This window comes from Drosophila kikkawai, chromosome 3R, assembly GCF_030179895.1.
Source record: "Drosophila kikkawai strain 14028-0561.14 chromosome 3R, DkikHiC1v2, whole genome shotgun sequence".
NCBI classification, from domain to species: Eukaryota; Metazoa; Arthropoda; class Insecta; order Diptera; family Drosophilidae; genus Drosophila; species Drosophila kikkawai.
In genome coordinates, this window is record NC_091731.1 from 35,444,503 (window position 1) to 35,461,369 (window position 16,867).

Below are 16,867 nucleotides of genomic sequence, written 5' to 3' on the forward strand. Positions count from 1 at the left end.
GAATGAGCAGCAATTGCATGCTTTAGGGCTTTAGTCCTGCTATAGTAACTGGCCAGCATTTTTTGATAATTCACTAAATCCAAAACGAACTAATTGAAACGTGACTTTTCCAATCCCAAACAGGACACTTCCTGGACGTAATTAAAATGTCCTGGTAATGAAGAACCTCTTTACTGTATATCCTCGACTAGTGCATGAATCGAAGTACAAACAAAAATAAAGATACACAAAAAAACTGTGAATAAGAATACTTCTACGTTTTGTAGACTCTTCCTTTCTTGCTTTTATGTTACAATTTTAATTCCTTTTACTTTAATATAGTGTTCCTTGTTGGCCGCACGATTAGTTTTCCCATTGGGACTTCGCTTCAGGGAGTCCACAATCAGGCAGCCGTCATGCAGTCTCAGGTACTGGGTAATCGCATGTTGAGCCACATAATCAATCACCTCCTGCTCAGTCAACTGAACATCTGGTTTTCTCAAGATGCAGGCTGCTGCCTCGTCTCCGTTTTCCACATTCCAAATTCCAAAAGCACACGCCTCCACCACGCCGGGCATTCTGGAGATCAGTTCCTCCAGTTCGTGCGGATAATACTTGTTGCTTTGGTACTTTAAAAGGTCCTTCTTTCGCTCCACGATATACACAAAACCATCGTCATCGACATACCCCAAGTCACCGCTGTGCAACCAGTTGTCTTTGTACGCCAAGGCCGTGGCCTCCGGATTGCCATAATAGCCCGGCCAATGGCATCCCTTGTTGATGCAAACCTCGCCCTCCTCATTGGGTCCCAGATTCTCACCTTCGCCATTGATAATCTTGAACTTGTAGCCAGGACAGGGACGACCCACCGAATTGGGCTTCTCATCGAAATGCCAATTAATGCTGCCAATGGATCCCAGCTCTGAAGAGCCATACGCAAAGTTTATACAGTTCCTGTTGAGTTTTCTTTGAAGCTTCTTAAAAACTTCCTTGGTACAGCGTCCGCCTCCTACGAGGTAATAGCGCAGACTCTGCAGATTTGCCTCCTCAAAGTAGGGACAACTCACAATGGCCGCTGCTTGGGCCGGCGATTGGATAAACCATGTCACCTGGTGTTTTTCGAATAATTTTAGGGTCTCTGTGGGATCCAGAGGTTTTTCAGATATGATACGCTTTGTACTATAGACAGCTTCGGTAATCGTGGCCCACAAACCCGATGCCCAATCGAGGCTACTTGCTGTGTACTGAACGTCACAGGTTGTGAGGTATCTGCAAATAAACATTATTAAGAAAAATCAGGTTTCCGATATGAATGTTTCTCTTACGTAAAGCCACTCAAAACCTTTATATTATTCGTTAGCACGACGGCCTTGGGTGTGCCGGTGGTGCCTGAAGTACTGAGAATGGCCATGGGTGGGTTTTTGTCTTTTAGGGGATTGGGCTTGAACTCCCCTTGAACCTTAGTCTGCAACACCTCTTGGATAGTAATAACACCCTCTGGATGATTCCGCATGCTCACTAACTTAACGTTTAACTTCGAAGTGGCAGCCTTGACCTTGTCGTATACATCGCCATCACAAAAGATAAGTCGAGGCTGGGTGATCTGGTAGAGACTCTCTATAATGTCCGCTATATAGGCGGGGTTTATTGCATTTAAAGCGAAGCCATTGAAGAGACACGCATAGGCCACTGCCGAAATATGAACTGAATTTCCCGCCACAATGCCAACAAAGTCAGACTGAGTGAGCTCCAAGTTTCGCATGAAGGTAGCAATGCGCATAGAATTTTCCAACAGATCCTCTCTTAAAAGAACTGTGCCTTCAGGCTCCGAAATCTGCGAAATGTCAGGATTATTCCGTGGGTCTTAATTAAAGTATTTTGTTTACTTACTTGTGCTATGTCCTTGGGATGTCGAACCATCTCCTGGAAAATGATTTCGCCAATGGACATTGGCAGCATTTTTATACATAGGAAAGAATGATGATACCCTTAAGCAACTTATCTAAAACTTATCTTATCGGGCAGCTGTGCCAAAATCATAAGATCAAGAAATAGTAAACAAAACTTAATAAAGCTACTTATGATTTGATAAAAAAAACACGAGACGAAACTAACTTCTGGAAGTCGAAATTTGTATACCCTTGCAGTCAGCCATAGCATCATGGCATCGAATTAAAATTGGTAAAAAATAATATTATTTCATATAAGGTAACAATCATTTAAGGAGCAAATTTGATAATGATTAAATACGGTTAGGGATCCACCTTGTCTGCTTAATAGGACCTCAGTGCCTGGGCGCTTCATTGGCCCGGCGGGCGGCTGCCCCCCGCCCATAAAAGTAATTATTCATTGAAGTGCACTTTCGTGGTCTGAGTCTGTGCTGCCGCTGCTGATGACTCTCGGATGTCCCGGGAGCATTAGACCTCATCAATGCCATTGAACTGCCCCCCGGGGCCTGGGCAGACTAGCAGTACAAACAGGAGCACACAGGAGGGGGTATTTCGTGGTGGTAGTGCCAACCTCTCACCTCTGGAATAGGGACAAACATGCCTAAATTAATTTAATGTGCCTTATAAATATGTAAGCTGGTCCCCAGCTCAATAAATTCTTTTTTGCCGCTGTTTGTTTTTGCCCTCTGCCTGGACTTGGGTCTCGGCCAGGACCACGTGGCCGCTGGCTCTGTTCCTAGTCCTCGTGCCACTCCCCCCACGTCTCTGTGTCCACCCCCCGCGGCTGTTGTTGTTCCCGACAAAGTTTGCTTTAGAATTTTTGAGCCCCAACTAATTGCTGCAAATTACAAATGATAATAGCCACAACACACGCTCAAGGTTAGATGCCGGCAATTTATTTTGTTCTCAACGAGGCCCCGAGCAACTTCTGGCCAGTGGGTCTTCTGGGGTGGCTCTAGGGTGGCTCAGGCAGTGGCTCTGGGGCGGAGCATGCCTTCCTCACGGCTGCGTAAGAATTATTGGCTATTTATCAAGCGACGCATTGCCCATCTCCTCCCACCGAGCTTCGTCCTTTTTTCCCCAGTTAACCTTCCTTGAGTACTCGGCGTTGACTTTGCTAATTAAATATGCATGTATGTGCTGGACTCTGTGTGTGTGTACAGTGTATGTGGGTGTGTGGGTGTGTGGGTGTGCATAAACTGATTGCAAAGCTGGCCAGCTCTGCCATTAAAGGCGCGTTAATTGCGCTCGATTAATGGCAGCAGGTTAAACGTTAAGTGAAATTAAACAGGCGCCAGGGAGTCCGACGTCCGACGTGTTTTGTATACTTTTCATACGCTGTACGAGTGCCGAGTCCTTGGGTATATTGCGTTTTCTGGTCTGATGTAACTGGCGGGGACATTAAGTTAATATATTACCAGGCTGAGGCCAATGATTGCCATTTACATGTATTTATGTATATTACCCGCACGGCCAATAAAGCAATTGAATTGTCAATAGTCCTCGGGATGTCAATATTTATTTACAATAACCGTAGAGCCTCGAAGCTGTCTGGGTTTAACTAAGGGAATATAGCATTAAAGGCTTTTAATTTGTTCTGTTAAGCATTATTTGTTCTCTTAAATGTTAATCAGGGAAATGCCTTAATTAAGCTTGGATTAAATAAAATCTTAATATGGTTTTGTTGTCATAAAAGTATTCTTTGAAACTCTATTTACTCTTCTAGGTAATACCTACTAAAATAAAATTAATAGTCAACCAATTTAAAACAAAAACACTTCTAGCTTAATATTTATATATATTTTGTTCACCCAAAGTTCTAATATTTTTATAGGATATTTCAGTGCCCTTAAGCTCCTCTATTCCAGTCTTGTTACATGTTTTATGCCCTCTCCTTCGCTCCAATAAATTCTGGCCAAGTGAGCCGCTGAGCCGTACAGAGAAAGCAAGAGCTTTAACTACAGCCGGGCCGGACTTCAGTCAGGAGCCGAAGCTGACTTGGCCAGGCGGGATGGTAAATTTATTTGGCTAATTAAAATATGCTGCATGCTAATGGAGCATTGTCTGCGGCTGCTGGCAGGATCTGGAACAGGACCACAGGCACAGCACAGCACAGCACTGGCAGGCAGCAGGCCCGCATGGCACGTGCACCACCTACAGTGGAGCTAACGAGCCGGAAATGCTGCACATTCTCAGCCGCAGAGCCCAAGTGGGAGCGGAGCCAGCCAAGCAGCTGATGGCCGAAGCGATTAAAGCCGGCTAAATGCATCTGCCATAATGAGTTATTATGCAAGGTGCCGCGGGGCAAGACGAGTTGGAGGGGTACGGTTGCGGAAGATAGATAAATTCTAATGAAATCATAATTCAGCTGCAAGTGTTTTCAACGAGCGTCTGGCGGGGCTCATCAATGTGCTCAGCTCCTGATAATGGAATAACAGCCAACTATCCATCCTGCCTTCTGCCCATCTTGGCCAAGTTTAGTGTGTAATCAGCTCGGCAAACTTGTTCAACTCGCAACCAGAACTCTCGGAACTCGCTGGCCTGAGAGAGGCAAGTGCTTTGGCCATGGCCCTGGGTAACCGCTAACGCAGCAACCCACTAATTCATTAATTACGAAATCACTTCGAGCGAGCTTCCGATCAGAGCGGGTCGGAGTTATCCTCGGTCCTTAAACGCAGGCCAGGCCCTGTGCGGGGAGGGGGTAATGGCGGGGCCAAGCCAAGCCATCAGCAACTTCAATTAAGTTAAGTCAGTTTCCTCATTTCGAGACAGCGGCTGTCGTTTGTTTCAGCTTTGCCAAAGCTTTTTACATCATTAGCATTTCAGACTCTCTCTTAGAGACTCTCGGTGACAGTCGGAGGAGGACTCGGAAACTGACTTCGATCCAGCAGGAGCAGCAGCAGCAGCAGCTATCCCGGGAGCCACCCCATTTGGCCTGGCGCAAATTCGCAAATTTTCCCATCATTAGCATTCAGGGCAAATGAAACAAATACACTTAGAGAGGGGCGACGCGACACTCGGCACTTGCCACGCCTTCCCCGGGGCTGTTATATCAACCGAGAGTTGTTCCAAAGTTAACACAATATTTTTATTCATCCTAAGCACTGCCAGGCGGTCCAAATTCTCCTCCAGCCTCGAAGGAGCTCAAGCTGGAGCTGAAGCTGAATCAGACAAACATTCGCACATAAGCCCTAATACGTTCACACAAGTTCAATTAGTGGCAGAGACAGAGGACCAAGTCCCGAGCTCTGTTTGCTCTGGGTGCTCACCTCCTCCTCCTCCTCATCCTCCTGGCTGCGTATCTGTGTATCTTGATTTTATTATACTTGCGCACTTCCAAAGCCCAAAGCCCAGGCACCGTAGAAACCGCAGCGAGGTCAGCACAGGACATCAAATAGAAATAGCCAGTGGGCACAAACACACACAAACACACACAGAGTCAGACAGGGATACCCAATATTCGGTTCCCTTCCCAAATTTCCTCCTCCTTCCTCCCCCCTGAAGCTAATCAGAAATGTTTTACTTATAAATCCTTTGGTATGCGAACTACGTATCTCATTTTGCGTCTCGCACAATTTACGATATAGACTCCCGTCTGGGCCCCCGCCATTCGCCATTCGCCATATTGGTTTGCCATTTAATGGGGCACAAAGTCGGGGAATTGCTGTTTAGCATTTGCTGTGATTCGGCACGAGGCCGAGGATAAACTTTTTCCGCTCAGCTGCGAAACTTTTAATACCTTTTGTCAATTGATTCGGCGTGCGAAGATCCTGCCTTTTTCCAGGGGGCCAATCGCCCTCTCGGATTCTCGGATTCTCTGGGATTTTTTCTCGGGGCTGACGGAACTAATTGTTCTGGGAATTGGAATTGAATCCGTCCGATTGAAAGGGATTTAGCCGGGTCAAGGGTTCGAAAGGTTGAGCTGAGCTGCCTCGTTTGGGGTTAACTTTTAGCACGGCAATCGGGCGTATTTTTATTGTTTTATTTATGGCCAGCAGCATACTATATACTATATTTAATTAGTGATACGCACACACACAGAAGACTTCCCCTCCTCGCCTCGGCTATGTCACGTATGCGTTGTCAGTCGGATTTGCGCTGCTTATGTAATAAGCCATAAAAAGTTAATAACAATGACATGGCCAACAAAGGCAATGACCAAAACTGATATGGACAGGCAACAATGGACTGAATAAAGGGGCAATGGAATGGCCGGCCGTTCGCTCAGTCATCGAGTGTGGACTGGAGGAGCTTCTCTCGTTTAGCTTCGATTCGGTTATGGTTAAACGTGCAGGATTTATACGCACCAACAACCACCCACCTCTTGGTCACTCCCCTCGGGGCTCCACAGAGTTGGCTAACGAAGCTCGTTGGCCAGCGGCTGCCTCTGGCGCTGCCCCCACATCACGCATACGCCCGGTAGGCGTTGATGAACTGACAATTTGTGTCAACTGCCGCAGCCGCAGAGCAAAGGGCATACGGTTGCGAGGTTCGCCCTCTCTCCAGTCCCGGCAACGCCCTCAAATAAATGTATTTTCGAACACAAACACCATTATTCGTTCGTTCCGTGCGGGGATTCCATGCGGATCCGGATGCGGGCTCCAACTGCTGGCTGCTGCCTGAAAGAGCGATTCTTCCGTCTGATGGAAGGACGATTCCCGGACTCCAAGAGAGAGAGAGAGAGAGTGGGAATAATAAAAATTATTCGTTTCATGTTGCGCTTGGCCAAGGGGCAAAATATTTCACCGCCACAACGAGTGTGTGGCATATGCCACCAGCCTGGTCATGCCTCCGCCTCCTGCTTCTGCTCCTTCTCCAGCATTGCTTCTGCTCCTGCTACACATCCTCGTTCTCGGCTAGTGTGCGTGTGTGTGCGGCAGATCGGCACGGGAATTATTAACTTGTAATGTGCTCTGCATAGCGTTTTTAATAAAAGCCGAACCAAACAGGACGTGACCAGCTGAGGCATCCACATCAGGCTCCGGGGAGTTCCACGGAGCAACCTGATGACGAGGACACCACGTGTGCGAGCCGCAGGGCAGCCTTATGCAGGACAAACTTATACATTTTTATGTCGCCGATGAAGTGATGGAATAAAATTTTTTGTTTTGCATTGATTGCCATGTCCGATTTGGGGTGAGGGAATGGCACAAGCAGGGACATCAGGACACGAGCTCAGCATAAGGACACACAGAGAAAGTATACGAGGGAAGTGATTCTATAAAAGTAAATATATAAAAGGGTTTTTACTCTTGTAATTTTATGAACATTTAATGCTACGAAAAGGCAATAATAAGAGCCTAAGAAAATAAGCAAAAGTTCGGTGTTTTAACAAATAAATGATAAATATTTAAATTATATTTTAAATTTAAATAATATTACAATATTTCTTCATTATTTACCCACTCAAAAATTCCCCTTTCGACAACTCTTTTCTCGCTGTGCAAACACGGCCATGGGCCCTCCGAGTAGTTGGCTGCGATTGAGCAAAACGAGCGCCATGGGAATCAGTACGCAGCAAGGGCAAAGGACAAAGGACAAACGACAGGATACACACGTAAACGCTTTAAGTTGAAGCTGAACAAACAGATTTTTTCCCATCGCAGCTGTGAGGCTTTTCCCCTTAACCCTCCCCCCAACCACCGTCCTGAACAGTGTGGCTTAATGCGGCGTCATGGCACCGCCAGAGAAACTTTATCAATTAAACTTGGCCATTTTTTATGCAGGGCCACGCACCCGCAGGCCTGACTGCCCAACTACCCGCCCAGCTCCCTTCCGACCCCAAAGCCAGGCCAGTGACAACTATCCCGGACCATGAAAAACAATGACAAGAGATGCGCCAAAATGATAGAGTTCCAGGCTCAAGCCAGAGGGTTAACCTCAGGCTAACTGCTACCATAATTTGTGCCCTGTCTCACATGGGGATCTCCCTGGCTATCTGGACAACAGATTTGAATCTCCAAATGGAGTGCCAAGAACTGGAACGGAGCTGATCATCTGGTCAGGAGGACCAGCCGCCAGGTGCTTGGATGCTAGATGCGTGCCTGCTCCCCTGTCGGCACTCTAGCAAATTGGACTATGGAGACCATGACCACGCCCCGAGGCAGGCAGAGATTCTGACTCAGAAAAGAACAGATAGCAGCTTGCCTTTTGATGCAGCTGCTGCGGCCTGAGGACCCACTAAGATGGCTCCAAGACCACCGAGTCACTTGCAACCGCAACCGCATTTAGTTTCCGCGCTCCTCTGTGGGTCGAGCGCCTATTAGAAAACATTTTGCACTGGGATAATTGAAAGTAAATTCGTTAAGAAATGTGCTAAAATTATTTTAAGTTGAATAACTTGTCAAATTTATTTTTTAAATATAATTGCATCAAATTTGGTATTGAATAAAGTCGAAAATATAACAAAACTTAACAAGTTACATTTTTGGAGAAATTTTACTTTAAATATTTGGTTTCTAAGGATAATTTAATAAATACCTTAAAGCCAAGAATGCTTTAAAAATACTCCTAAATAAATAAATACATTTTAAATAGTTTTGATTAATATTTTCAGCAACTTAAATCAAAAATTCCTAACTTAAATTAAGGCAGCTACCAAAAGTTACCCTAAACTCAGTTAGAAATATAAGCTAACTATCAAAGTTTAAAAATATTCCTTAATGCCAAGAAGTAAACGATTCTTCTTTGAGACTCCTTTTAGCACCCTCAGCTTTCGGTCTTGTTGAACTCCTAAGAACGATTTATTTCTAAGTGTGCCAACTGCGACCTGCCGCAACCCACTTGGCAAACGGCGACCTCAGGACCAAAAAACTATTGTGCGCTCCTCCAAGCTTTGTTTGAATGTGCTCGGCTTTCGCCCTTTTCCGCCCCCGGGACCCGGTCCTCCGCCTTTGCCTTTTGTTGGGGAGTAACTAAGAGGCAGCTGCAGACCCCTTTTTGCCATCGCCAAGCGCCACTGTCGCTGTCGCTGCTGCTGTTGCAGCTGCAGCTTTTTGCATGAGTGCATTGTTGTCGCTGCTTTGCTGCTCTGCTGGCGCCGCTGCTGCTGCTCTGCCGCAGTGCGATGCTTTTAATTACAAAAGTTACGTATACGTCCTGTGCACCGCGTCCTTCAGCCTTCGTTCGCTGTCGCTTGTCTGCAGGTGTTGCAGCTGCGACTGCCAATGGACTGCGACTCCAACTTGGCTGCTCAGTTGAAGCTAAATGGGCGGTGGGCGGCGGGCGGTGGTTGGCATGGAGGCGTGGCAGACGACCGTGTCAGGGCAACGCTTCAAGTCGTCGGTTCCGTTCGAGAACGTTAATTACCGTTGCAGGCGAGGTTCCAAAAGGTGCCCGCACAGGTTAAGTTGGAAAATGGGAGGCGACACTATAGACACTATAGAGAGACGCCATGGATGGCTTGGAGTGCTGCCGGGGCAGGATGCCGCGTTGCAAGGGTGGCGGCAGATAATGGCAAGCAGGAAGCGTGGCCAAAAATGTGGCAGCCCCAGCGACGCTTCAAGCCGCATATAACTGTATAACTGTATAATTAGTGCCATTTTCTGAATACGAAATAACCGAATGAGAGGTTTATACACTGGCACTGGGAAAAAGGCCACAACGGGACAGAAACACAAACAAGACCCGAATGTGAGCTTGTTGTCTACTTTTTGGTATTGCTTACCCTTTTAAAAATATGAAAATATGAACAAATGTGGCTTGCACTTCTATTTGCTATGAAATATTCATCCCCTTTACTATTTTTGTTGCGAAATCGAGTAGCTTTGCACTTACATTGACATTGTTTTCACTGAATTTTAATGAGAAATACTTTGTTTTCTTATTTTTAAAAGTGTATTTATGTGTGTGTGTTCGGTCATTGTTGTTGTAATCGCTGCAGCTGTGGTTGTTGCTGGGCAGTTTTATGTACTTTATGGTCGGTGGATGTTTGTGTGTGTGTGTGGCACTTTCCCGGCCATTTCGAGTGTTGTGTCCCTGCAAATGAATTCTAATTTTTTGCACAAACTTTAAAACAAACACACACTAGCTGTGGTATGTGTGGGTGGGTATGTGTGTGTTGGCGAACAGTGGAAATAGCCTAAATAGAAACTCAGCCATGAGAAAGCAGATTAGTGAAAAGTGGCGAGCTTGGCTTACAAGTTACAGTCACTGAGCAGCGATTTAATCAGGGTTACTACACTCAGTCAATGTATATTTTCCTTTCGTAGAAGTTTTATAAATATTTTAAAACAAGGAAATTTCTTTAGTTACCTAATTTATGTAGATATGTGTACATATAATAACCCCAATAGAATTTACATTTTATTTATAGATATTTACCCTACTTTGTTGTTAAAATTGAATATGTATTTACCTTTCATAAATTTTTGTATAACCTAGGCCCACTTTTTCTACTAACGATAAATACTTACCTTGCCTAAAATTCATTTGCTAAATATTTAAATAATCTTCCATAAAGATTAAGGCTTTAATAGGTTCGTTTTGGTTTACTTCCACTGATTTTTGGGCCTAATAAATCATGTATTTCACACCTAAGGCAATAATGTTTACATGTAATAAAAAATCTATGCTATAGATAATATTTCTTAGATAATGTCGTTGTTAAATCCTATTTAATAAAGATTGCGCATTTTCTATGACCGTTTTGTTGCCTTTTCCAGTGACTTATTCCCGTAATGATTTAATCGCCCTTGGAGACTAATCATGTGTGACTAATGTGAAAGCGAGTCACATTCGTTGTTGGAGGATAACTCATTCTTACTACACATAGAACAATTGTGATAGGTTTTTGTATGTCTTTGTAATATGGCATACAAAATAGAAAAGCCAAAAAGCCAATTTCAGCCTTCTGGTGAGTTGTTTAAAATGTGCAGGTGCAGGCAGAGGCAAGGCAGAATATTTTTATGACTGGCGAGCTCAGACTTTTGGGCTTAAGGCAAGTTAAGACTTTGGTCTTAAGCCGATTATTAAAAATTTGAACGTTTTTAAATGTTACTCAATGTTTACGTTCTAAAAGTTAGTGTTAGTTATTTTAATTCGAATTAATAATTTATTTTCATTTGCTTTTATTTCCACATCCAGCTGTGTGTTGAGCATTACCCTGACCCACTGTAGGCCACTTCTCAGTCGTCACAGCCGTCCCGTAAACTTATTCCATTGTTAGTGTTGCATTCTCGTTGGTCTTTTGTGGCTGCGGGCAGATTTGGCCGCAAAACAAACTTGCGAGCTCTTTGCACGCGCATGAGCTGCCTTTCGAGGGCTTTTCATTTAGCTAATCTCCACTGTACTCGTTCAGTCGGCGCTGCTGATTATGCCTCCGTCCGCCTCTCTGCTCGTCCTCTGTGTTTGCTTTGAGTGGGTGGCGGTGGGCGGCCTCTAAGTGGGCGCCCACCCCCCAGGGTGGGGTCTTGGTTTGGTTTCGGGATCGCTCACTCAGTGGCTCACTCAGCTGTACGGTTGGGCGGTGTGTACACAATTTTGTTTTATGGTTTTTTAGTTATGAAACTGAAACTGAATTACATATGTATATGTGTGTAATGGCAAGCATGTTACAGCAACAACCGATTTAAGCGTCGATGTTGTTGCTGCTGCGGTTCACACTGCCTCCGCCACGGCTGCTGCTGCTGCTGCGTCGCTTCTGCTACTGCTATTGTTGTGGCTGCTCTGCTCGGCTCTTGTTCTCCTTTTTTTTTTGTTTGGCATATTTACGCAGCATTTTTTGCATGCTTAAAAAAAGGGCAAAGAGGGGGAGAAGGAGGAGCATCAGCAGCAGGAGGGTAATGAAGCAAACTACGGGCGGTTGGGGATTCGAATCGGGATTGGCATGACCATAGCGAACCCGACTCCCCGGCACAGATAATATAAATGTTGTTTAAAGTTTAAACGAAACCAGAGAGTGGGGAGACCAGAAACCTCTGCATTTTCCAGCACTTTTCCCCTCACATTTCCCTGCATTTCCCACAGTCATAAAGTGATACACGAAACGATGCCCGGGCCTGGCCATGGGTGAAATTGAACATTCCTGAGTTCCTGAGCTCTGGCTGCCGGCTGAAAGCGGAGAGCTCTGCATATGTGAGCGAAGCGCATTTTCCTACCCGCTTTCCACTTTTCCCTTGGCCACACTCGAAGAGCTCTCGGCCTCCCTGTTTGGCCGCTTATTTGAATGCAATTGACTGAAGGCTTAGCCAACATTATGTGTGGCCTGGGTCGGGCTTAGTCTGCTGGCGACATGTTGGCTTTTGGCTCAGCCATCACTCGCACAGTGGGACAGATGGACACAGGGACACATGGACGGATAGACAGGCAGCGGCAACAACAACCAGTTGCAGCAGTAGCAACAACATCGGCAGCTGGAAAAGCACCAGCAGCAGCAGTAACAACATCACGCATACATGTATTTCCGCATCCGCATCCGCATCCGTTTCCGCTTTGTGCATTGCAAAGCAGCCAAGGCAGCAGAGACAGCAGGAGCTCAACGGGTTGAAGGGGGCCAAAAGGACGGCTTCTGGCGAGGGCGAGTCAGAGCCAACGACAACGGCAGTGACAACTGTCATGCTTTTATGGCCACATTTGCCAATTGTTTGCTGAATTGTTGACGGGAATGTCGCCCGGATGAAAAGCTACGGCTACGGCTACGACCGAGGCAACGCCCGAGTCTGAATCTCCTTCGACTGTGCGAATGCGAGGGACGTGAGCATGGCTCGACTTCATCGCATTATTGTTTCCTTGTGTGGACGACGACGACTGCTCCTTGCCAGGCCCAGCCGCATACGCATCAGCAGTTAATCTTATTTAAGGGACAGTCGACTGACAGATTATGCCACCCAGCCAAGTCAATCCGCACTCGCACCTGTTATAATCATGCCGTAAGCCGACGATGGCAACACGTTGCCACAAAATCCCCGGCACACGCGATTCATACAAACTCTTTGATGCGGAAATTCGCCCCGAATTTCCACGGTGAAGAGAGCTCTAGTTGTTGGCGAATGAATAGCCCCCGCAGCTCCATCGGATGGTTGCCTAGTCGAAAATACACTCAACCGTCAAAGCAAACAAGTTGATGATGCTGATACGCGACAGATGACAAAACAAATGAGGGCCTGACGGGTTGCCAACGCGATTGATGGATTCAATAAATGCCAAATATAATTATTTAATTTTATTTATGTATGTTTTTGGCCACAGTTCATTGGGCGCACACTGCCGTGTAAATAATAGAGGTCAAACAATAACATGGAATGTCATTAAAATTGCATGAACAATATTAAAATGTTCAGAATTTAATTATTAATCCGCAATTAGCCTGGCTTTTTTAAGGGTAAATCAAATGCAATTGTTTTAATCAAATTTTCGTTAATTAATTTGCAATTGATGGAAGGCGGAAGGTGGAATTTTTGCGGTTTGACGAGACGAGTTACTGAACCTTTCTTTGTATGTTTTTAGTTTATGTAATGATTAAATCTTGTTCCTTGTTAATACAGATTTTCAATTAATTTAGTGTTTTAATTTACACAGATAGATTACACTTAATCTACTTTAAATGAATAGCTCTCATTTAGCATAATTTTTGCCATATTTGTTCTATATAAATAATGCATTTCCCTTTAATAGCTCTTAATTTATAACAATTGAGTGTTGAACTCTGCTGTATTTGCTGCTGCTTTTTAAGGTCCTGCCAGAAAAAAATAGTTTCCAGTTGCCATTTCCAACAAACATTGTAATCTTTTTGTGGGCAGAGGCTGCCAAGAAGGAGGGGGTTAATGCGGCAGCAGTGGCAGCCTTCAAATTCCGTTTATTGCTTGAACAAGCCTCGTGCAGATGGCCCCAAGTTGGTAATGGCCACCGTTGCAGTAACACCATTAAAGCGGACTCAGAGGAGGCGAAAGCGGAGGAGGAGCAGGTGGTCTCTTGGAGCAAGCAGCGGCATGCAATTCTTCTCATCATGATATACCTTCCGCTTGGCCGCCGCTGGCAGACACCCACGTCGTCTGTGCCTCCCCGCTGCGCTGTTGGTTTTAATTCAATTTAACAATCTTTTTTCCCCCGTTTTGTTGTTTTTTCGCTCTCCTCGGCACTTTTTCGCCCAGTTTTCCCCCGTTTTCCCGGGCTGCGCCGCTGCATTGTTGCTGACAGCGGAAATGCAGCTGGCCGGGACAGCGACGCCTACTGAGGCAGCGACAGAGGCAGAGGGCTGCGACGCCAGCCATTAGTGCAAATGAAATTGCATTTTGTGTGCCCCAAACACTCAAAGAAATTTAATCAAAGGCGCTGCTCCACTGCGCTGCCTGGTGCACTGGCCATGTTTGGCATAATTTCCTATATATGTGCCAAGCCACAGTCTGCGTTCGATATGACGAATCAATCAAAACCAGAGAACAAGATGGTTTCCCTCTAAAAACAACAAGAAGAAATCAAGATAGGCCTCTTGTGATTCATCTTATTTGTATTCAGAGAGAGTCCATGTAAAGTTCATGATTTCCAGGGTTTCTGTTTAATATTTTTATACCCTTGCAGGGTATTATAATTTCAGTCAGAAGTTTGCAACGCAGTGAAGGAGACCTTTCCGACCCTATAAAGTATATATATTCTTTATCAACAACCGAGTCGATCTAGCCATGTCCGTCTGTCCGTCCGTCTGTCCGTTTCTACGCAAACTAGTCCCTCAGTTTTAAAGCTATCTGAATGAAACTTTGCATATAGTCTTCTATATATTCTCACTGCTATATATGTCGGAACGGGCCGGATCGGATGACTATATCATATAGCTCCCATACAAATGATCGATAAATTTTTAGAAAAAAAATTATAACTTAGCTGTTTTTCAACATTTTTGCACCATTTTTTAGATATGGCCATTTTATATTATCCGAAAAGTGCTTGTCAAACTGTAAAAGTTGAATCTCACTTGGACCAGTGCTTATCAAACTGTAATCTGAACTTCCGCCTAAAAGATGCCACGTTTTTAATAGAAAACCCCAAAAGTATGCTTTAATTTTTTAATAATGCTAATGAGCATCACAGATGCAAGTGAGCAAAATTTTCCATTCAATTTGGCCGCTTTCCAGACTGGGGTAACAGGCGAACAGAAACCAGCAGCAAGCAACTGAAAACTGGTATAAACTGTTATAAAAACTCTTGGGCAAATATAATAATTGGTATCAACTGTTATATTTCATTTTATGCATTTATACCTATTTGTTGCCGACAACAACAGCTTGATGGCAACAACAGCTTGATGGCAACAACAACCCCTTTACAACAACATCCCTGCAGCAGTCCATACAAATTTCTGAAATTTTCCATGCAAATTGCCCGTTTCCCAAATTGGGGTAACAGGCGAACAGAAACCAGCAGCAAGCAACTGAAAACTGGTATAAACTGTTATAAAAAGTCCAAGTTTCGAACCATTGATCTTGGAGTAAGCGAAGACTCAAACCAGATGTGACCATATTGTACATTTTTTGGCTAAAATGTTGCTCAAATGCACCTGGGCACACTGAATCTGACTTTGCATCAGTGATGCTCATCTATCTATTTTGTCCCAATAAAGAAATATAGCTAGATGGGCATCACTGCTATTACGCCTGTAATATTGCCTCCCAATATTGCAATTTAGCCAGATGAGCATCTCTGCCATTAAGCCCGATTTTATAGCCTCCCAATATTGCAATATAGCTAGATGAGCATCACTGATGCAGATGAGCATCACTGATGCAGATGAGCATCACTGATGGAAGTGAGCATCACTGATGGAAGTGAGCATCACTGATGGAAGTGAGCATCACTGATGGAAGTGAGCATCACTGATGGAAGTGAGCATCACTGATGGAAGTGAGCATCACTGATGGAAGTGAGCATCACTGATGGAAGTGAGCATCACTGATGGAAGTGAGCATCACTGATGGAAGTGATCATCACTGATGGAAGTGAGCATCACTGATGGAGATGAGCATCACTGATGCAAAGTGAGCAAATTTTTTCATTCGATTTGGCCGCTTTCCAAACTGGGGTAACAGGCGAACAGAAACCAGCAGCAAGCAACTGAAAACTGGTATAAACTGTTATAAAAACATTTGGGCAAAAATAATAATTGGTATAAACTGTTATATTTCATTTTATGCATTTATACCTATTTGTTGCCGACAACAACAGCTTATGGCAACAACAACCTTTTTACAACAACATCCCTACAGCAGCCAATCCAAATTTCCGAACATTTCCATGCAAATTGCCCGTTTCCCAAATTGGGGTAACAGGCGAACAGAAATCAGCAGCAAGCAACTGAAAACTGGTATAAACTGTTATAAAAAGTCCAAGTTTCAAACCATTTCGGAGCCGGCGGAAGTAAGCGGAGACTCAAACCTTTTGAATCCAAATTTAGGTGTTATTTTACAACTGCACCTGGGCACACTGAAACTGATCGTCGTTTAATTCAAATTTGACAGTTAAATTCAAATTCAAATTTGGCAGTTAAAATATTTAAAAAAAATTTTTTAATTCTAAAAAAATTTTAAAAATCTAAAAAAAAAAGTTAAAATATTAGAAAAAAATTTTAAATCTAATTTGAGACATGAGCTTCTGGTATTTTATTAGAATTTTGGTATAAATTTTATGAAAATCGGACGACTATATCTTATAGCTGCCATAGGAACGATAGGGAAAGTAATAGACAAAATTATAACTTCGTTGTTTTTCAACGTATTTTCATTTACTTTAAGACATGAGCTTATTTCAGAATTTTGGTAACAATATTATGAAAATCGGACAACTATATCATATAGCTGCCATAGAAGCGATCCGTAGATGTAGAGAAAATGTAATGGGAATGTATAACTGTAACTTTCAAACTGTAAACATAATAAGTATAGGTAAAATGTTATGAAACTCTGTTTAGTGTCTGTTTTCGGCATTATAATTTATGATATAAATATGAAAAC

The 16,867-nt window shown here is 44.1% G+C and overlaps 1 protein-coding gene across 1 annotated transcript; it reads right to left on the bottom strand.

Moving 5' to 3' along the window:
* Positions 1–284: 284 nt before the first annotated feature.
* On the bottom strand, positions 285–1,941 carry LOC108085665 (uncharacterized). The gene is made up of 3 exons (XM_017182355.3): positions 1,870–1,941; positions 1,305–1,813; positions 285–1,248 (listed from the first exon to the last, which is right to left on the bottom strand). The coding sequence occupies exons 1-3, from the start codon at positions 1,936–1,938 to the stop codon at positions 285–287; spliced, it is 1,542 nt and encodes a 513-aa protein (XP_017037844.3). The 5' UTR covers positions 1,939–1,941.
* Between the last annotated feature and the right edge of the window lie 14,926 nt (positions 1,942–16,867).